The 20704-nt window shown below is 65.6% G+C and overlaps 8 protein-coding genes across 8 annotated transcripts; 4 read left to right on the plus strand and 4 right to left on the minus strand.

Moving 5' to 3' along the window:
• Positions 1-54: 54 nt before the first annotated feature.
• Positions 55-1979, plus strand: Q8F55_008043 (uncharacterized protein; the record flags this gene model as incomplete). The annotated part of the gene is made up of 6 exons (XM_069356447.1): positions 55-95; positions 163-231; positions 279-362; positions 397-481; positions 515-1384; positions 1419-1979. The coding sequence occupies 6 exons, from the start codon at positions 55-57 to the stop codon at positions 1977-1979; spliced, it is 1710 nt and encodes a 569-aa protein (XP_069206288.1).
• A 74-nt stretch (positions 1980-2053) lies between these two features.
• Q8F55_008044 (uncharacterized protein) lies at positions 2054-3782 on the minus strand (the record flags this gene model as incomplete). The annotated part of the gene is made up of 3 exons (XM_069356448.1): positions 2054-2495; positions 2530-3320; positions 3354-3782. The coding sequence occupies 3 exons, from the start codon at positions 3780-3782 to the stop codon at positions 2054-2056; spliced, it is 1662 nt and encodes a 553-aa protein (XP_069206289.1).
• A 362-nt stretch (positions 3783-4144) lies between these two features.
• On the plus strand, positions 4145-5027 carry NUO24 (NADH:ubiquinone oxidoreductase 24; the record flags this gene model as incomplete). Its single annotated transcript, XM_069356449.1, has 4 exons — positions 4145-4243; positions 4288-4512; positions 4561-4777; positions 4828-5027. The coding sequence occupies 4 exons, from the start codon at positions 4145-4147 to the stop codon at positions 5025-5027; spliced, it is 741 nt and encodes a 246-aa protein (XP_069206290.1).
• A 436-nt stretch (positions 5028-5463) lies between these two features.
• ADE4 (amidophosphoribosyltransferase) lies at positions 5464-7389 on the minus strand (the record flags this gene model as incomplete). Its single annotated transcript, XM_069356450.1, has 5 exons — positions 5464-6807; positions 6918-7003; positions 7051-7187; positions 7241-7270; positions 7319-7389. 5 exons carry the CDS (start codon positions 7387-7389, stop codon positions 5464-5466), a joined length of 1668 nt encoding a protein of 555 aa, XP_069206291.1.
• Positions 7390-8090: 701 nt separating this feature from the next.
• Positions 8091-12377, plus strand: Q8F55_008047 (uncharacterized protein; the record flags this gene model as incomplete). The annotated part of the gene is made up of 6 exons (XM_069356451.1): positions 8091-8379; positions 8430-9523; positions 9561-9760; positions 9799-10532; positions 10570-10993; positions 11036-12377. The coding sequence occupies 6 exons, from the start codon at positions 8091-8093 to the stop codon at positions 12375-12377; spliced, it is 4083 nt and encodes a 1360-aa protein (XP_069206292.1).
• A 51-nt stretch (positions 12378-12428) lies between these two features.
• On the minus strand, positions 12429-14758 carry Q8F55_008048 (uncharacterized protein; the record flags this gene model as incomplete). The annotated part of the gene is made up of 7 exons (XM_069356452.1): positions 12429-12655; positions 12852-12892; positions 12932-13130; positions 13163-13407; positions 13439-13630; positions 13673-14127; positions 14159-14758. 7 exons carry the CDS (start codon positions 14756-14758, stop codon positions 12429-12431), a joined length of 1959 nt encoding a protein of 652 aa, XP_069206293.1.
• Positions 14759-15431: 673 nt separating this feature from the next.
• Q8F55_008049 (uncharacterized protein) lies at positions 15432-16444 on the minus strand (the record flags this gene model as incomplete). The annotated part of the gene is made up of 3 exons (XM_069356453.1): positions 15432-15860; positions 16006-16297; positions 16332-16444. The coding sequence occupies 3 exons, from the start codon at positions 16442-16444 to the stop codon at positions 15432-15434; spliced, it is 834 nt and encodes a 277-aa protein (XP_069206294.1).
• A 1226-nt stretch (positions 16445-17670) lies between these two features.
• On the plus strand, positions 17671-18877 carry Q8F55_008050 (uncharacterized protein; the record flags this gene model as incomplete). The annotated part of the gene is made up of 6 exons (XM_069356454.1): positions 17671-17706; positions 17777-17823; positions 17967-18006; positions 18045-18127; positions 18195-18398; positions 18655-18877. 6 exons carry the CDS (start codon positions 17671-17673, stop codon positions 18875-18877), a joined length of 633 nt encoding a protein of 210 aa, XP_069206295.1.
• Between the last annotated feature and the right edge of the window lie 1827 nt (positions 18878-20704).

Here is a 20704-nt window from a genome sequence, read left to right on the forward strand (position 1 = left end):
ACTCGGGACACTTTCCACTTACTTCTCCTCACTGCCCACCCCATCACTCCCACAATGGGCGTGCAGGGCCTCATCACTTGGGTAAAGAAGACACGGTAAGTCGCAGCGCCCTCGCCTTCTCCCGCTCTTGCTTCGCAGCTGACCCTCGTCCGCTCGCTCCAGGCCGCACCTCCTCACTTCCCTGCCAGAGCGCTACGCATCCCCTGCCATTCGCGGCAAGCGCATCGCACTGTACGACGCTTCCTTGCCCGCCTCTTCCTTCCTGACACGACCCACAGAGACGCAACGCTCATCACCAACAAGTTCCACTTTGCAGACAGCTCGGGCCAGAGCCGGCGCGCGGCGCTCCTCGGATGGTTTAGGTGGGTGCGCCCCGCGTCCGGCACTGACGCCCAGCCTGATCAAGCAGATGCGCCAGCACGGCGTCCAGCCCGTAGCGATATGGGACGAGCGCGGCGAGCGCGAGTGGAAGGCACCCGAGGTGGGTTGGGCGGTTGGCTCGCGCTGACGGAAGGCTCGGCGCCGGCTCCAGACCCGCGCGTTGGTGTACGCCCGCCGGCTCCACGAGGGGCGCCGGCGCGAGCGGCTCGACAGGCTGCTTGTGGAGTATGATCTGCTCGCGGTGCTGAGTGCGCGGGAGAAGGAGGTGGTCCGGCTGGGGTGGGAGCGGGGGTCGCTCGAGTCGTCCGATGACCCGGCGATCAAACCCCAGCCGGAGGGCACGCCGAAGCGAGCAGACGGCGCGGTCGCGGCCGCACCCGGGACGACCATGTCGCCTGGGGCCATGCTCACCGCCCTGGTCATCGGCCGCACCGCAGCCCAGCTGGCGCGCCTCGACGCCCTGCGGGCCGACTACCGCTCCGAGCTGAACCCCGAGGCGCGCGAGACACTGCTCGAAGCGTACGACAGCGAGACCGCGGCCATCGAGCAGATCGGGGGCAAGTGCGGTGAGATCGCCCGGCTGACGGGCACGCTGGCCGACGCGGACACGGACGTCATCGACGCGCGGTTCGCGAGCCTCGCACCGGCCACCGTGTATTCCGAGACGCCGCGCCAGCGCGCGCTGAGCGACGACGAGGGCGCGGCGCTGGACGACTTGTTTGCCGCCGACCCTCCCCTCTCCCCCGATGCCCTCGCCGCCGCGCGCAGCGCCACCCGCCGCATCATTGCCCAAGCGTCCAAAGTCTCGTCCACGTACGCACGCGCGCTCAACTGGCCGCTGGCAGAGGACCACCAGGCGTGCTGCGACCTGCTGCTGCGCATGGGCGTGCCGGTCCTCACCGCCAACATCCCGTACGAGGCCGAGGGGCTAGCCAGCGCGCTGGCGCTCGCCGGCGCGGTCGACTACGTCGGCTCCGAGGACTCGGACGTGGTGGTCTACGGGGTGAGTTACAACTGCTTCCACGGGCTGACGCCAGGGCCCGCTGCTGCGCAACGTCGCGACGGCGTCCGAGCCGCTCGTGCTCATCGGCGCGGGGCTGGACGCGGCGCTCGACCTGCCCCGCGCGGCGTTTATCGACTTCTGCATCCTCCTCGGGACGGACGCGAGCCCGCGGATTCCCGGCGTCGGGCCGGCGCGCGCGCTACCCCTGATACAACAGCACGGCAGCATCGAGGCCGTGCTAGCTGCCGAGGACGAGGTGGCCGAGCGCGTCGACGACGTCGACGAGTTCATGGCGCTCGTGGAGAATGCGCGGCGGCTGTTCACGTCGGTCCCGCCGCTTGGCGAGGGCCTGTCGTTCGTCCAGGCCGAGTGGGACGAGGACGGCGTACGCGCGTGGCTCCGCGACGAGATGGGCGTCGCGATCGACTCTGCCCCGCGCGCGTGGGCCGCCGCGCCCCCGCTCGAGGACGTGCCCGAGCACAAGCGCCACGAGGTGTGGGACGAGGCGTGGGGAGAGGTCGACGAGCCGGGCGAGTCCGAGCCCGTCGCCTGGGACGAGATGGACGCCGTGTTGAATGCGGAGCACACGACATAGACACACGACACACTGTAGACTACACACCACTCCTGTTGTATGCATTCATTCCCTGATTACCCTGCTGCTTATGCCTACGACACAATCTTGTTGTACAGAACGGAACATGAGTAGCCCGCGACAATCGTCTCCTCTGCGCGCACGCCGCGCTTGATGAGGTTGCCCTCGAGGTCGAAGGCGTCTGCCGTGTTCTGGTGAAGCGAGAGGCGGGCGACGACCTCGCCGTCGGGCTTCTCGGCGACCTTGTCGGCGGCGCGGGGGAGCGGCGACTCGAGGTACGCGGGCACGGCGAGCGACGAGCGCTTGCCGTTGCCGAGCTGGTAGTCTGTGTTTCCTCCCCACTCCATGACGTCGCGGCCAAACAGGCCTGCCTTGACGGCCTTTGCGTCGGCGTTCTGCACGCTGTTGATGGCGGCGAACGCGTGCGTGTTGGGTGATGGCGAGATGGACAGCGAGTAGACGCCGAGCGGCACGAGCGACTGCGTCTTCTCGGAATACTCCTGCAGTCCGGATACGCTGCCGGTCAGCGCTGGTTGGACTCAAAACCTACCTCTTGACCCGTTGCGGCGCGAACATGGCCGAGCTCCAGAGCGCGTTGCCGAGGGTGCCGCTCTGGCCGTTGCCGCACGACAGCACGTCGACGAGCGGCACGGCCAACTTGGCGTCGGTCCGCTCGACGGTGAAGAGCGTCGACTGCGCGCCCGCGGCCACGGCCGTGCACTTGACCGTCGTGCCCGAGGGGTACGCCTTGGACAGCTGGATCTCGACGGGGGTGGGGACGATGGCGACGGTCGAGTACTGCCCCAGGCCGATCTGGCCAAAGTCGTTTGCGCCGAACCCGAGCACGCGCCCCTCGGGCGTGCGCACAAACGACGAGCGGTCCGACGCCGCGACCTGCGCGATGCGGATGCCCGACAGCGCCGGGATCTCGGTGAGCTTTGTCGCGAAGCGCGGGTCCGACTCTGGCGGCAGGTCGGGCGACTCTGCGATCGCCTCGACGGGGTCGGCGGGGACCGTTGCAAACACCTGCTTTGTGCCGAGCTGGCGGTGCGTGTTGGCCGCGTTGGACAGGGGCAGCGAGAACGTGCGGCCCTTGTTCGTCACGGCCAGCAGGTGGTGCCGGCCGACCGAGATCTGCTGCCACGCCTCGCCCCAGCGGAAGTCGTCGGCCTTGAGCCGCACAAAGTCGACGAGCGGGTCGCGCGTCGTGAGCTTCTTCCACCAGTTGCGCGGGGCCTTGCCGCGGTCCTGGAACGCGCGGTCCGCCGACACGACGAAGAGCCGTCCGTCCTTGCTGAGCACGAAGACCTTGCCCGGCGCCGCGGCGATCGTCTTGAGTTTCTGGGGGTTAGCCGTGTCGCACATGCGACCCACCTTGCCCCGGAGCGAGCGGTTCACGTTGCCCGAGGGGTCGTGGCCCGCGCCCCACATCCACAGGTCGCCGCGCGCGTCGATCGCGGCGCCATACTTCTCCTGGATCATCAGGTCGCGCAGCGGCGTGGCGCCGAGGTGCGTGGCAAACGTCGGGGCCTTGAGGATGCGCTTGCTGGCGTCGGGCAGCAGCGTCTGGTACTCGTTGTTGCCCCAGACGAGCGGCGTGATGGTCGACGGCACGCCGGCAAAGTTGATGCGCGGGACCTTGAGCGGCTGGTTGGCCACGAGCTCGAACGGCGTGTCGTCGAGCTTGACGGTCCACCGTGTCCCTCCGCTACTGTGCAGCGTGTATGCTGCGAACGTGGCCGCCGCCGCGGCAGATAGGGGGACTACCCGCGCCCCGAGGGACCTGAACGCGGAGGAGGACATGGGGGGCAGCTAGTGGGAGTGAGTGCGATGGACGGAGGCGTGTGAGATGCCGGCCGCCTCGTCGTCGGTGGCTAGTGGCGATTTTGGGCCCCGGACGTCATATGTCATCGAGATCATTGGCTGGAATACCCGCCAGACGGGAGAAATGACAGAAAATAAAGGCCAGGTTAATTGCTGAAAAATGCTTCCGCCTGCACCTGGCAGTGCCATCCAACGAGCATTGGGCAATATCGCGCCGGGCGTGGCTCGGACTCGCAGCCTGGCTCTCGCTCGCTCGCTGCTCCGGGCCAAGTCGTAACGACCACACACAACGTCTCCATCGCGTCCACACCACTCCCACTCCACCCCCACCCACCCTCACCATGTCGGCCGTCCGCTCCGTCCTCCGCTCCGCCACCCGCGCCGCCGGCCGCAGGACGTTTGCCTCGTCGAGCGCCGTGCGCTCCGACAACCTCATGGTTGTGAGTTGCAACAAGCCAACCTGGCCGACGCTTACCCCACCCAGCACCGCGACTCGGCGCACAACAACGCCTCGATCCCCTTCGAGTTCACGCCCGAGAACATGAAGAAGGTCGAGACGGTCATCAGCCGCTACCCCGTCCAGTACAAGAAGGCGGCCGTCATGCCCGTGCTCGACATTGGCCAGCGCCAGAACAACGGCTGGACGTCGATCAGCGTCATGAACGAGGTGGCCAAGATCCTCGACATGAACCCGATGCGCGTGTACGAGGTGCGCGAGGCTTGACCGTACGCCGGCCGAGTGCTAACGCCCCCCCAGGTCGCGTCCTTCTACACCATGTACAACCGCGAGCCGGTCGCGCCCAACTTTGTCCAGCTCTGCACGACGACGCCGTGCGTGCTCGGCGGCTGTGGCTCGGACAAGATCCTCGACGCGATCCAGGGCCACCTTGGCGTCAAGTCGGGCCAGACGACCAAGGACGGCAAGTTCACATTCCTCGAGGTCGAGTGTCTGGGTGCCTGCTCGAACGCCCCGAGTGAGTTGCGCCGCGTGTGCAGAGGCCGTGTACCCGCTAACACGCCGTAGTGATGCAGATCAACGACGACTACTTTGAGGACCTTACCCCCGAGTCCACCATCAAGATCCTCGACGCGCTGGCAAAGGGCGAGAAGCCCAAGGTCGGCCCCCAGAGCAGCAGGCACACGGCGGAGAACTCGGCCGGCCTCACATCATTGACCACCAAGCCTTATGGCCCTGGAGAGCACTGCCTCCCCGAGTTCCAGTAAGCAAAAGGATAGACCACGGATGCATGGGTATGGAGTGAAGTGGGGGGGGGGGGGCGTGTAGGAGGTATTGGAGTGAGTAGGGTTGTGAGGATCGTTGCTGCTCACCAATGCTCGCTCTATTCTGACCCATCTGACCGCCTGTGTCCAAGCGGGCGATACAGGTTGATTCTGATCCCACTGACATGTGTATCGTGGCACTTGGATATCGCCTTGGACACTTCAACTCTATCACCTTGTAGCTTCCTCATCGCTCATGCTCACAGCCACTCCGCGACACCCACTCCTCCCCGCCGTATCGATTCAATGCATCACAAAGGGTATCACCTGATGCGGGTATCCAACACAGATGCACCCTCGGTTTTTTGTTGATTGTAGGTAGATTGGCTGATTGTCTATACACATGCCCTTGCCTAGGGGGCTATGGGTAGGCAGGCCTCTAGTGGCCGTGGATGCTGTTGTGGAGACCGACAGTGTCGTTGGGCGAGGCCATGCCGGTCGGGCCAAGCTTTGGCGAGTGGTTGGCCAAGCCAACGACGCCGTCGGGTCCGTTGGCCGTCGCAGGCTTGCCGTTGGGCGCCGCGTCAAGGTCGAGCTTGAGCCCGCCCTTCTTGGCCTTGGCCTTGTCGTTGCGCAGGCGCTCGACGTACTCGAGGTAGTGCTCGTCGACGCCGCCCGTGATGTAGTCGCCAGTGAAGACCGAGCAGTCAAACTGCTTGATGGCGGGGTTGAACATGGAACATGACTTGACAAGGTCGTCGAGCGTCTGGTAGATGACCAGGTCGGCGCCAATGTACTCGGCAATCTCCTCGGTCGTACGGCCGTAGGCGACAAGCTCGTGGGGCGAGGGCATGTCAATGCCGTAAACGTTCGAGTGACGGATGGGAGGTGCGCATGATGCGATGATCACCTTCTTGGCTCCGACGTCACGCGCCATCTGGATGATCTCCTTGGACGTAGTGCCACGGACGATCGAGTCGTCAACGAGCAGAACAGTCTTGCCAGCAAACTCCATGGGCATGGCGTTGAGCTTGCGGCGGACGTTCTTGCGGCGCTCCGACTGGCCGGGCATGATGAAAGTGCGTCCGATGTAGCGGTTCTTGACAAAGCCCTCGCGGTAAGGGAGGCCAAGGTGCTGGGCGAGCTGGAGAGCGGCCACACGCGACGTGTCGGGAACGGGAATCACGACGTCAACCTTGAGGTTGGCCTTCTCGAGCTCGCGCTCAACGTTCTCGGCAAGGAGCTCTCCCATGGCCATGCGCGAGCGGTACACGCTGATGCCGTCGATGGTCGAGTCGGGACGGGCAAAGTAGACGTGCTCGAAAATGTCGGGCGCGAAAGGCTGGGGCTCGGCCACAACACGGCGCGAGAGGCCACCGTCGCGGGTGATGATGACGGCCTCACCGGCCTTGACATCGTCCCAGCCGTCAAAGCTCAGACCCTGCGCAACGACGCTCTCGCTGGCAATGAGGTAGTCGGTGCCACCGCGCGCGCCGTTGCGGGTCGCGATACCGACGGGGCGGATACCGTTGGGGTCACGGAACGCAATGAGGCCAAAGCCAGCGAGCATGGCGACACAGGCGTACGCGCCCTTGACGGTGCCCATGAGGTCGCCAATGGCCTTGAAGATGTCCTCCTCGTTGATACGGAACTTGCCCGTCTTCTGGAGGTTGTCGGCCAGGATGTTGAGCAGGCACTCCGAGTCGGAGTTGGTGTTGATGTGCCTGTGCGCGTCGGCATCGAGGTACTGGCGGAGCGCGGGCGTGTTGATGAGGTTGCCGTTCTGTCAGAAGACCCAGGTTAGCCGATTCCAAATACCTTGCAAAGCCGAAGGGGCACCGGGTTCTGCATTGACCGCGGCGTACCCCTCCTGCTTCGAGTAGTGCCACTCACATGAGCAAAGGTGATTCCATACGGCGAGTTGACGTAGAAGGGCTGCGCTTCCGCGTGGTCCGAGCCACCAGCGGTGGGGTAGCGGACTGCAGGGGGTCAGCTGCAGGTCGATGGGGACTCGCTTCAGGCTCACCGTGTCCGACGCCCATGTAGCCCTTGAGCCCTTGGATGGCCTGCGAGTCAAAGACGTCGCGGACCATACCGTTGGCCTTGACCTGGTAGAAGCGACCACCCGAGCCGCAGGTGACGACACCGGCCGCGTCCTGGCCACTGCGAGGGTGTGAGATGGTGGCAAAACGTGCACACGACGCGTCGGTACTTACCGGTGCTGGAGGAGCGACAGACCCTCGGCGCTGCAAACACGGTTAGGGCATGCTGCCTAGCACACTGGTCCTGCTTACAGCTCGACGCCGGCCTGGACCGTCTGGGTCGCGAGGGGGTCGTGAAGAAGGATACCGATGATTCCACACATGGTCTGGGTGAGGAGCGAAGTGTGAGCGATTTGCGCGATGGGGAGATGTGATGCGAGCCGCTTGAGGGTGCTCTCTTTTCGTGCTCACAGTCTACAGTTTCTGTGTTACCCGACTGGAGAGTGGGTTCTAGGAATGTACAAGGTGAGTGGTTGCGCCGGGAGGCGAGTGCCAAAAGAGATTATGCATTCTAAAAACTCTAAGAGGTGGTGGTCAGTTGGAAGATTCAAAATCACTGCCAGAGTGCGTACCCATCTGAGGCCAGGTGCCTGAGTCGAATCGATGTCCGTGGCGGAGAGGAGCGCCGGCGACGCCGAGACCTGGCCAGCAAAATCTTGCAGGCAACCACGGTGCCAAGTTGACGCCACCGGACCGAGCGGAGGCAATCCCACGTGTTGCCACGCGAGATCTAACGGAAGCAATCTCTGCCGCCGCCCAGACCGCCGCCCGTGATTGACACGTGAGTTGTCCCTGAGAGGCGACCTGGCTTGACACCATGACACCAGCCAGCCAGCGGTACAGCGGTGGACGACGACCAAGACGAGCGACCTGCCCATTCTCGACGCGCTCAACCCCTCGACCCACAATCACAATCACAATCACCAAAGCTCGAGGCGACGACGTGACCCACCTGCACCACCCCGACTCCAACTGGACACAGCACACACAGCGGTCCCAAGGGACCCCACAGTGACGCTCCCAAATGTCCAAGCCACAAGTCGCGTCGGGCGGGCCATCGCCTCTACCTCACCAGGTCGTCAACGCCGTGGCCCGCGACCTGGCGGCGACGCCAACGCCAGTGCCCTCGTCGCCCCCAGCTTCAGAGTCATTCTTCTCCGAGATCGACGGCACAGCGGCCAGCGTGCTCGAGACGTCGTACGGCGATATTACCTGGGAGCCTCCAGCAGATGCGAGCTCGCTCAACATTGTATCATGGAAGCTCGATGTCGACGCGCACGTCGACGATGGCGTCGACAGGCGCGGCTTCAACGGTGGGTACTGGAGCTTGGCCGGTGGGGCACGCGACTGATGCCGACCCCAGCCATCTCGACCGTCCTCGCGCACCCGACGAGGAGGGCCAACCCGCTGCGAGCATCGCGCAAGCCGCTCCCTCCGCTCGCCCAGCCGCCACCAATGCTACCAAAGCCGCTGCCACGATCACACTATGACTCGTACCTCCAGACGATCACACCGCTGTACGAGTCGTTTGTAACGGCGCAACAGACGGCGTCGATGGCCGCTGCTGCAGAGTCGCAGGGCCCGTCCGACCTCGACCTCGTGGCCAAGAAGACTGCCAAGGCCGACCTGCCATCCCTGGATGATATCCCAGCGACATTCTTTGACACTGGTTTTGATCTCGCCAACCCGGCCACCTGGGCAGAGGTCATGGAGACTGGTGCGTCGTCATCAAAGGGATCCAGAGACGACGCAGTGCAGGAGTCGCTGTCGACATACCTCGACAACCTCGAGAGCCACCTGGTGCACGAGATCACTCTCCGTTCATCAGCCTTCTTCTCGGCTCTATCAAATCTCCAGGACCTCAACTCGGAGTCATCATCTTGTCTGACACGCATCGCCGACCTGAAGTCGTCGCTGGGCGAAGTTGGTGGGGAGCAGGCCCGCAAAGGGCTCGAAATAATCGACGCACAGACAAGGCTGCGGTCACTGAGGATTACGGAACACGGCATCAAACGCGTCGCAGAGCTCGACGACATTCTGCGCATCGCCAAGGACCTCGCCGACCACGGCGACTGGTTCGGTGCTCTGGGCTACGTTGAGGACGTTGTTCGTTGGTGGGACAGAAATGGCGCGACAATAGCACAATCGGAGGAGGGTGAAGAGCCACCAGCAGCGAGCTCGACATTGCCATTAACGACACTGCCAGCGTTCGCCAATCTGCCCATGGCCATCTCGGCCCTCATGTCCAACATTGCCTCGCAACTGGACGGCGCTCTGGGAGCCGTGCTGCTCGCGTTTTTGTCAGATGCCGACAGGGGCGAGGAGTTTGATGCCGACAACCTTCGCGCCAAGGTTGGCCCCATGCTCGGCGGCTTGTTACGATGTGGGCGGGTCGACACTCTGGCTGGGGTCTGGCGGACGGCTGTCACCACCGCCATTAGGGAGGGTGGCCGACAGGTAGGTTGAAATCGCCAGATGTGGCTGACACCATCAGCACCTGCCAGTGTCCAACGCCGAGGACGACACAGATGGCACCGGAGAAGGACGCGGCCACAGCCTCGCAGAGTCTCTGCAAGCCATGAGCCATGTCCAGTTCGTCGACGTCGCACGGAGGATGTACGGCTCCATGCTGTCGCGTCTGAATCTTGTCCAGCAGATGGGCGATGAGATGGCGGCGATCCTGGAGGAGAGCAGGTGGGTTGGCTTTGTCCGTGAGCGTCCTAATCCTTCAGTTCCATCACCCCGCTTTCGATCGCACATAGCTCGGGCCCGAACGCACCGCTCAGGGCGCTCGACGCATCACCCTTCGACCCCGCCGATGTCCTCGGCGCCGCCTGCGAGTTGGCCAACACGCGCTCCTCGAAGATTCTGTCTGTCCGCTCGGAGCAGAACGCGTCGTTACCCATCGAGCAGTTTGTTGAGATCTTTGGCGAGAGCTGGGCGTTTGTCGTTGCCACCGAAACCATGGCCAAGCGGATGATCGTGTCGCTGCGCGGTGTTGCTGCCCAGCAGGCAAGGCAGTTCCTCATGACCTATCATGGTCAGCGGCTCACCAAGTCGGCCAAGCTGGTCGAGGACGAGACGTGGGTGCAGGTCGACATCCCTCCAGCAACACAGCACGCTGTCAACCTGTTCATCGAGGCTGCCGTCAACGACCCACCAGAGTGCTTTGTGCCTCCTCGCCAGGCTGCCAACGGCGCGGCCAACGGCGACACGCCCAAAGGCAACGCCAAGGTGGTGCAGATTGAGGACAAGTCGTACTTTGCCGTCAAGGCGACGTCCGAGTCTCTGCAGCTGCTGGCCGAGTACCTCGGCGTCGTGGTCAACGTCGAGCTCGTCTGCACCGATGTCATGGCGCGTATCATTGAATTCCTCAAGTCGTTCAACTCGAGAACGTGTCAAGTGGTGCTTGGCGCTGGAGCCATGCGCTCTGCTGGCTTGAAGAACATTACAGCGAAGCATCTTGGTGCGTAAGCACTTGATTGCCTCTACTCACACCGCAGCCCTCGCCTCCCAGTCCCTCTCCATTATCATCGCTCTCATCCCCTACATCCGCGAGTTCATCCGACGACACTTGAATCCTAAGCAAGCCGTCATGCTCATCGAGTTTGACAAGCTCAAGCGGGACTACCAGGAGCACCAGAACGAGATCCACGCCAAGCTCGTCGCCATCATGGCCGACCGGTTAGCCGTGCACTGTGGCGAGCTGAGGGAGATCGACTGGGAGGCGGCAGCTGGGCGCGACGGACCACGGCAGTACGCCCTCATGCTTACAAAGGAGACGCAAACACTGCACAAGGTCTTGTCAAAGTACTTGTCGCAGGCAACTGTGGAAGGTGTCATGTCGCAGGTCCTGGCCGCGAGCGTGCACCGCCTGAGCGAGGAGTTCACCAAGGTCGAGTTCAAGTCTGAGGATGCGAAGAAGCGGTAAGTTGTGTGGCTGGCGTGCGACCGCGGCTGACCATGCAGCATGGCGATGGACGCGGCGTACATCAACGCGAAGCTGGGTCCACTGACCGAGGCCGGCACGGCTGTCTCGTCCCTGGAGACCCTCGTCAAGGACAAGGCGACACCACGGAAGGGAATGCGCGGCCTGCTGCGCCGAAACGGCTCGTCAAACAACGACACTGTGCCAAGCGCGGGCGCGGACGAGGGTACGGAGGCTGTCGAGGATGACGACGAGGACGGGGATATCCTAACAGAGGCAGTGCCAAGTGGTGACCACTACGAGAGCAAGGAGGAAGAGGCCGGTGCAAACGGCGGGGCTGCAACTGGCCGGGCGAGTGAGGAGAAGCAGGCCGAGTTGACGCAGAGTGCTGAGGTTAAAGAGGAGTCTGAGGCGCCCAAGACGCCGGAGAAGAGCAAGACGCCGTTACCTGCGGTCAAGTACGCGGAGTGGTCGACGTCTCCCGCGCCGAGGTCGCCAGCACCGAGTTATTTCTCCGCACCGCCAAAGTCTCCGGAGCGAGTGCCGTCGCCTGAGGTCAAGTCGCCTGAGCCGCCGTCCAAGTCGCCCGAACCGGAGCTCAAGAGCCCCACACCGCCGGAGAAGGACCTGCCGGTAGCCGCGGCGGAGGATCCACTTTCGCCGTCCGCGGTCGCCCCACCGTCGCCGACCAAGACCGCGACGCCGCCGTCCCCGACCAAGGCTGCCGCGCCGCCGTCCCCGACCAAGATCGAGGAGCCACGGCCAATCCCACCCACGCCAAAGCCACGGCTGTCGCTTGAGGCGCGGTTGAAGGCCAAGCTTGCGGCCCAGGCTGCGGCCAAGCCGGACAAGCCGCGGGCGTCGAGCGAGAGTGCCGAGCGGGTGGCGGTGGAGTCTGTGGCGGAGAGGGCGGAGAGACCGGAGGCTGGGGCGGCGGGGGAGAAGCCTGCCGATGCGGCAGAGAAGCCCACCGACAAGGATGCCGACAAGGCTGCCGACAAGGATGCCGACAAGGCTGCCGACAAGGATGCCGACAAGGCTGAGAAGGCCGCCGACGCCGACGACGCCCCCAAGGACGTTCCCACTACTCCGCCGGCCGAGGACGATGCCAAGGATGCTTCCACTACCCCCGACAAGGACGCTGCGACCACCACCCCCGACGCCAGCAAGGACGCTGCTGCTCCCGAGCCCGCCAAGGACGCTGTCGCCACCACCCCTCCCCCAGACACCATTGCATCGCCCAACGACGGCGCGGGCGCCGACGACGCCGCCGACGCGGACGCGGACGCCGCCACACCACCACCCCCGCCAAAAGACGCCGCCGACGCCGCCGACGCCGAGGTTGTACCATCCATACCGGAGGCGAAAGATACATCCGAGTGATACCACAATGCATAAGTGCGAAGAAGGCGAGGGCAGGTGCTCCTAGTGAGTCTAGTCGAGGACGGGGTGCGCCTTACGCCAGCGACGCCAGAAGGTCTTCGTGTCCGGCTTGCCCTCTGCGCGCCAGAAGTCGAAGTACAGGTCGCTCTTGATCTGGCGGCAGATGGCCTCGGCCACGGGAACGGCGACGGCGTTTCCGAGCATGGTGTTTGCGGCCTTGATGCCGCCGACGAAGCGGTAGTCGTCTGGGAACCCCTGGAAGCGCTTTCGTTCGGCCACTGTGAAGGTGCGCTGCTGCTGCGGGGTGTCAGCGGGCGCGGGGTGCAGCGGGCGTCGGTGGTCACTTGCATTGAAATGAATCACGCCCGTGCCCTTGCCATTGGGGCGCGAAGACGTGAGGAGGGTGGTGATGGGGCGGTGTGGGTCGGCGCGGCGGCACGGCCCTGGGGTCAGCGGGGCCTGGCACAAACTCACCAGGCAGCGTGTGGCCGTCGACGCGGAACGCCTCGCGGATGCTGCGGAGCCGTCAGCCATCACCCACCATGCACACACACACGTCGACCTCGGCGTCGGCCGGCGGGCGGATGACATGGTCGCGGAGCCGGGTCCGGTCGGCGCGCATGGCGCGCTGGAAGTCGTTTGCCGGCGCGCGCGCGTACGGCACGGGGCGGGGGAAGCCGAGGGCCTGTCCGTGTCCGCGCCACTCGGACCAGCGGTACTCTGCGCCCCCGGCCGCGCGGGGTATCTCAAACGCTGGGGTCAGCGGCCGCGCGGACAGGACTCACGCGGCAGGTCGCTGATGACCTCGGCCGCGCTGATCGCCGGCAGGGGGGCGGCGCAAGCGCCGGGCACGAGGGCGTGCGCCTCCCCGTCGAGGTGGAGGAGGGTACGCGGCTGGGCCGCGGCGTGCGTCGGGGCCGGGAAGCGGGGGAGGGGGAGGCCGCGGCGCGCAGCGAGGATGAAGAGCCGCACGCGGGCCTGCGGCGCGCCGTAGCTCGCCGCGTCGAGGAGCGCCACGCGCGCCTGGTACCTTCCGTCAGCGGCGCAGGCCAGCCACCCACCCCATGGTGAGGAGGCGCGCGACGGCCTCACGCGCGTAGTTTACGCTCCCGTGCTCGTCCTTTGCGCGCGGGACGTTCTCGAGCACGGCGGCGTCGGGGTGCAGCCGCGCGATGGCGGAGAGCGCGGCATAGAGCTCGAGGTTGCGCGGGTCGTGCGGGGCGCGGTGGCGGTTTGCGCCGGAGTGGCCTTGGCTAATACGGGTCAGCACCACACCACGCACGGTGCTGCCTCACCACGGCGGGCCGGCAAACACGAGCGCGATCTTGCCTGGCCTCGCGGTCCGCGTATACGCCGCAACGCTCATCTCGCGCACCCCGACGCCCCGGAGCGCAGCGTTCGCGGCCAGAGTCGCGGAACAGACCGGGTCCGCGTCGACCGCGTGCCGCACGCTCCAGCCCCCCCTGAGCGCGCCGAGCACGCTGCCCCCGCCCCCGGCGTACAGGTCGGCGGTGTTGAGCCTGAGGCTGGCGAAGGCACGGTTCTCAGCCGCGGCGGTGGCAGCGGCGTCGCTGCAGGGCGCGCAAGCGGTCAGCGTGGCGGGGGTCAGGCTGGCGTAGTGGTGTGGGCGGCCGTTCGCGAGCCGCTCGGCGCAGGTGAAGCTCTCGGGGGTGGCCGCGTTGAGCTCCCCGCGGCCGAGCACGTCGGCGAGAGGGACGCGCGCGACCGTGTCGGTGAGGTAGAGCCGGCGCTGCGGTCAGCCTGCTCGTCGCCGCACTCACCTCGGACACGCCCACCGCGCCCGGGAGCGAGACCACGCGGCCGAGCCGGCGGATCTTGAGCGTGCCGGCGCTCGGCCCCTCACTGGGGACGGTGCACGCGCGGCGGGTGAGCACGCCCAGCGCGGCGGGGCCGTCGCTGCGCAGGAACACCAAGTCGCCGGGGTGTGCCGCCTCCCCTCCGACAATCACCACCCCGTCGACCACTTCCGCCCCTTCCGCAGCCGCCCCCCGCCTCGCAGCGCACGCACACGCCCCGGCATCACTCCAGGCCAGCTGCGCCGCATCAAACGCCCAGCGCGCGCGTGCGCGCACCACACGCACCACGGCGCGCGGGGACACGTCGGCGCACGAGGGGAGGAGGAGCACCTCGCCGGGCAGGAGCTCGGAGCGGCGCGCGAGCTGCACGTGCAGCCGTTCTCCGGCGTTGCGGACGAGGGCGAGCGCGCGCGGCCGGTCGCGGCGGCGGAGGAGGACGACGGCGCCGGCCTTCAGGCGTGGCGGCTTGACTTGTGGTCGCTTGTCTTGTGCTGCGGCGTTGGCGTGGGGCTGGTGCGTGCTACTGCGCTTGCGCTTGCGGCTGTGGTCCGAGTGGCGGGGCATGGTGTCGGTAAAGGTGGGATGGTGAGGAGGTGTGAGGAGGACAGAGGCCGCTTCGGGGCTGAGTGCAGCGGCGGGCAGCAGGCTGAGGGCATCGTCGGGCGCGGGTGTGTGGCCTCGGCGCGCCCCACGCCCTCTGCCACACTCGGCCGGGCGTGGCGTCGCACATCATCAGCCGCCACACACACCACACACACCACACACACAACGCAGAGCACGCAAACGCAACTCCCCGGCCCACCGTGCAGACTGGCTTTGATTCGATGCACCCTCGGGCCGACCGGACAGACTGGGGCAGATCCCGTCCTCGGGCACCGGGCGGCTGGGGCCGCGCTGGTGCGACCTGAGACCAGGACATCGAATCTGGCGGTGGGCTGCGGCGTGCCTGCATGGGGCGCCGGCGCCGGCGACGTCGTGGTGGTCATACATTTGCTGCTGGGCGCTGCTCGCATGAGCGATGGATCCAGCTTGAGGCGACGCACGCTGCCACGCCCCGCCACGCCCCCGTGCCCACCCCGCCCACACCCACGCCCAGTGTAACAATGACATGTGCTCTAAAGACCGGAGTAATGTACAGATTGTGGCGGGCGACGTCGGCGTGCCCGCGGTGGTCGACGTCGGCGGCCACGCTGGCGGCCGCGGCCCGGCGACGCCGACCGCCTCGCCTCCTCGCCGCCTAAACTCCCGGCACCCGCGGCGACGCCAACCCCTCAAAGCCCACCTTCTCGGCGTCACCCCCGTCCACCGTCACCACCTCCATGACGCCGAGGCACACGTCGGGCACCTCGGCGTCGTCGGCGACGAGCGGGCGCCACAGCTCGGAATCGCGCTGCTGGAAGGGCAGCGCGATGAGCACGCCGACCAGCGCCTCCTGCATCGCGGCGGGAGCGTCGGCGACCTCTGGCGGCTGGAGCACGCCGGCGTCGGTGCTCGGCCTCGCTGCTGCCGTCTCGCCGCTCGCGCGCCGGCGCCGGCGACGACCGGGCCGCGGGACCATCTCCCGGAAGGCCTCGCCCAGCTCGGACCACAGCGACGGCACCTGCATCACCGGCCGCGGCTTGTCGTCGTCGTCGGCCGCCGCGTGGACTGTGTACAGGCCGACGGGCTGGATTGTCAGCAACGTCCACTTCCACCATCGGGGGCCGCCCGCAGCATCAGGGCCGTAGTCGCGAGCCGTAGCCAGCCACTCGCCGGCGCCACTGCACCGCATCGGCCCCCACCGCATCGGCGCCCCACGCCGCCCCACTCACCGTGACATAGTCCCACTTCTCCTCGTCAACATACGCCTCCCAGTCGTCGCCTTCCAGCTTCATCTGGCTCTCCCACAGCGTCGGCAGCGGCTGCACCGGCGCCGGCGGCTTGGGCACGGCGCGGCTGGGCAGGAACGGGTTCTGGTACGGCACGACCTCGCCGCGGGCGATGGCGGCCTCGATGCGCCGGTGCAGGCGGCGGCGGATGACCATGGCGCGGAAGACGAGCGCGAGGCCGATGAGGCCGAGCACGATGATGATGGCGAGGAAGGTGAAGACGTAGAGGGTTGAGCTGGTTGTCAGCAGTGCCAACACCACGCACTCACTTGCCGGCGTTGACGCCGAAACTCGTGTTGCCGCCGCCGTTGCCGCCGCCGTTCCACCACCCCGAGCTCGTCTGGGCGGCGTCGGCGGGCGACGTTTGTGTTGCTTCTGCCATTGTGGTTGATAATCTGGTGCCTCGGGAAAGCCGATAGAGTCGACGGGAGGGCGGGCGGGCGACTGGCGAGTCAACCAGGGTATATGTACAGCTCGTGTGTCGGCGACGACGACGACGACGATGCTGATGGCGTTGATGAGGGCGATGAAGCGATGCGACGTTATCAATGTCCAGACAGACGAGACGACGAGTCGGTCGGGCCGTCCTGGCTAGACCCGGAGACGAGTGCCCGGTGAGTATCCCCGGCGCTCGCTGTGGGCGTTGTTGATTTTTCGCCCCTGTCTGGCTGGGGCAGCGTGCATGCTGGCTGGGGACCCAAGGCAGGCAGGCTGGCAGGCATGCACGCTTGTCCTGTGCGCAGCTGCTGCTGACAATCTGCAGCTCGAGGCTGGCCGATGGCCAAGAATCAGGCAAGCGAGCGAGCGGCCGCATCTCTGCCGACCTATGCCGTCAGCCGCTCTCGCGCCTCGGCGTGCGTGCCGCGCGCAACTGGCCGCCGATGGGAACCGCGAGCTCGGAACCGCCGCCGGCGCCCGGCGCACGCCTGATATATCTTTATTAGGGCCAGCGGTAACAAGCATCGCCGGCCCTGTGTTCCTACAATCTGTAGTGGGTCGGCCGGCCCTTGTGGCTTTGTTCGCCCTTGCCCGCTCGCAGCAGTCGGCCTCGCAGTCGTCAGCGGCGTGGGCTGACCGAGGCCCGCTGCGCCGAGGCCCGCCTGCGCCGAGGCGAGGCTCGACCGACGGGGCGGTGAGTAACCCCGAGTGCGGGGGGGCGACGCAGACGGTGCTGCTCAGCAGCAAGCTGGTCTGCACACTTTGCAGGCGGCTCTTAGCAACGATTCCCAGACAAAATCGCCATGTCCGGTCTGTATCCGACGCTACAATGACCCTGCAAGGCGACGTTTCGGCAAACGCGGCAAGCGCGGCAAGCGACGGCTTCGGCAGTACCGCGTGGCATTTGCGTGGCGCTCGCGTGGGGATCACGTGACAGATCGCGGAACCAACGCCACGTGCAGCGCGACGCGACAGCCCTTCGGCACGATCCGCCGAGCAGCTCGCGCCGCCGCGCGCCTGACATCGCCGCCGAGACAGACGACCGCGATCCGATAGGCAGTGGGCAGGCAGTGCAACCGAACCGTCTGGAACTGGAACAGCTCTGCCAGATAACATTGACGCGCGCAACTTGCAGCTCGGCTCTACCCATCACCCACTCCCTCCCCCGCCATGGCGTCCATCAAGATCTTCAGCCTGGCAGTCAAGGTAGGCAGGCAGTCACTCCGCAGCCACCTCGCGACGCACGCTCTTGGCTCACGCTCACCTCCGCATTTAGACCCTGGCCAAGCCCATCGCGAATGCCATCAAGGCGCAGGCGACCGAGTGAGTGGGCGACGAGCGGTCGTGTGCGGTATCACCTCATGTGCGATGTGGTGATGCCAAGGTCGTGTGGTGGTCCGCGGTACCATGCTCCCCTCACGCCGCTCGACCCCCGGCGCCCGATGACGGCTCACACCACGCCCCAGACACGAGACGTTCCGCAAGATCTGTATCGGCGTAGCTCAGGTAGGCCTGCCCGCCCCACGCCCCGCTCACACGCGCAGAGGATCCACCGCACCGAGGCGAGGATGCGCCTGGGCCTGCTCAACGAGGAGGCGTCCAAAGTCAAGCCGCTCAACGATGCCAAGTGGGTCTGCCGCCTTCTTCGGCGTGTCTCGACCCGCTCTACCACTGGTCACCGCTGACCCCCCCAGGGCTGTGCAGAACGGCGCAAACACAATAGCAGAAGGGTTCCTCTTCTTTGTCGGCGCGGGCCTCGTGCTCGGAGAGACGTACCGCTCGTCACGTAAGAACGCAAATCGACGAGACATGGTCGCCGAGCGACTAGACTCGCTCGAGGAGGAGATCCAAACACTGCGAGATCGCGAGAGTGACGAGGTCAAGGCCCTCACGGCACGGTGAGTGACGATGAGCTGGAGCGATGCCCACCGGCCAGCGCTCCACTCACGCGACCCGACCCGTGCCAGCAGCGACACTGACACGTCTGATGCTTGTCCACTTGAACAACCCATCTCGATATCCCGCGCCGGAACGTTTGAATCCGATGCTTTATTGGATCCCTCACCCTTCTCCGGCGCCTCACCCGTCTCCGGCTCTGGCCGCGCTCCACTCCATTCACACACGCGTCAATGGCGATCTCTTGACGCCAATCAGGTCCGAGGGTCTCGAGCGGGCCCTATCCACTGTTGTGGACAGCGGCCTCCGAGCAGGCTGGCTCAACCTCGGGCATGACGACTCGGAGGTGCTCCGGCTCGTTGCCCAGCTCCCTGGGCAGCCGTTTGCGTTGCGGCATGCCGATGGATCTGACAGTGGATCTGACAGTGGAGCCGGGGATGTTGACTCTTCGGCAGTGGACGCTCCAACGGCGGCCGCATGAGGAATGTGCGGGAATGATAACGGCAGGGTGCTGCTGCGGTGCGGGACGGGCTCAGCCGTCCAGCCATGACCGCATACACCTTTTTTTACACGAGCATATGCATGGGAGTAGTTGCTAGCTGCTGCCACCGGCGTTTATAGAGTCATTGTTTGTGACTGGCCAGACCCACTTCGTCCTAGTAGTCACCCACGAGGTAAGGGACTGCTCGCCGAGGTGGGCAGTGGGCAGGGGGCCAGTGGGCAGGAGGCCATGAGGGTGACGTCACTGTGCCGAACGAACACGACGAGTCTGAAAACACACGACGACGGCGCCGCCACACCTTGCCAGTTTGGGGGGCCACCCACGGCCACCCACGTCCACGTCCCCCACTACACCACGCGGAGACAGCAAGCAGCAAGCAGAGTTAATTAAAATGCACGAGGTAGACGCCTAGACGCCGGCGGAGCGTGATGTCAGCACGACGGCGCTACCGTTGTTTTGCGTTTGTGCTAGTGGTACGGGTTTTCCGTGCTTTCCGTGCTCCAGTGGCTTTGCTATTCATGGTCATCGGTCGCAGTCGTCGCCGTCCGTCGTCGTCGGCCGTCGCCTCGTCTCGGTCTGCCGTCGTCGTCGTCATTGGCTTTGACGGAATCAACCTGTGCACCCAGCCCAGTGATGCTAGAGCCAGTGATGCTAGAGCCAGCCAGCCACTGTCCGATTACATGATTACCCTACCTGCCTGCCGGCTGCTGCTGCTGTATGCTGCGTGCTGGGTGCTGGGTGCTGCCTGGCTTCTGGCCCCTGGCCTGTCTCCCTTGTCCCGGGATGTTAGGGGTGCACGACTCCCACAAAGAAAGGTAGCGTCGCAGCGTCAAACGTCAGCGCGTCCCTTGCCCGGGTCCCCCCCTTGGTCCCCCTTGGTCCCCTCGGTCCCCTCGGCCCCCCTCTTCCTATTCAACCCACCCATACACCCACACACACAAGTTCACCCCCGCCCCCACCCACCCACCCGGCATTTACTCTCCGTCAGTCGGTCGGGCACCACCCAACAAGTCACCCAAGTCACCCAGGGGCCACCACCAATTCCACCAACTCACCCACCCAGCTCCAACGAAAACGCATTCCACCCCTCTATCACCACCTCTGGCCCTTCCCCGTCACCACTCTACTTTGCATTGCGCGTCGACGCATCCTTGACTCTACTCGCTGCTGCGCTACCACTGGCAAACTCTACACGCGCAGGCAAAACATCCATCGCATTCACGCGCATCGACATTCATCAAGTCGGTCCTAGCCGCCGCCGCCGCTGCCGCCTCGACTTGCCGCCGCCGCCGTCCGTTTGCTTGGCCAACCCCGGCAGTGACTGGCCCCATCTTCCACTTCCCATCTCACTCCTTCCCTCTCTCTCTCTCTTTCCACGTTCCATCCGTCTCCATCCAACCTTTTCCAACCCCAACAACCGAGCCAACAAGCAAGCAATCGTTGCACACGCACACTACGCCCCCCCAGCCCGCGCGAGAATAGGACCACAGCACTTTGCATCGTATCGCATCCAAAACGCCCTGCGATCAGTTGTGGAAACCTAGTCACTCCACAATCCACGCGCCGATTGCAACCTTGCCTCTTTCCACCCCATCCCACTCCCCCGCCCCCATAGGTGAGCGCTCGCCGACGTGCCCAACCCGTAGCGCCGCATCGCTGACCTTGTATGCGTGCTATTGCTTGATCTGCTCCGATTCCTGTCGCTACCCGTCACACGCCTCGGCGCTCCACTTTGCCCCGCTCGCTCTCTCTTGGCCGCCTTCCCTCGTTGCTGCACGTCGCCCGGCCCACTAGTCGATCACCAAG

The sequence above is a fragment of the Vanrija albida genome, assembly GCF_041260175.1.
Source record: "Vanrija albida strain AlHP1 chromosome Unknown contig_6, whole genome shotgun sequence".
Lineage (NCBI taxonomy): Eukaryota > Fungi > Basidiomycota > Tremellomycetes > Trichosporonales > Trichosporonaceae > Vanrija > Vanrija albida.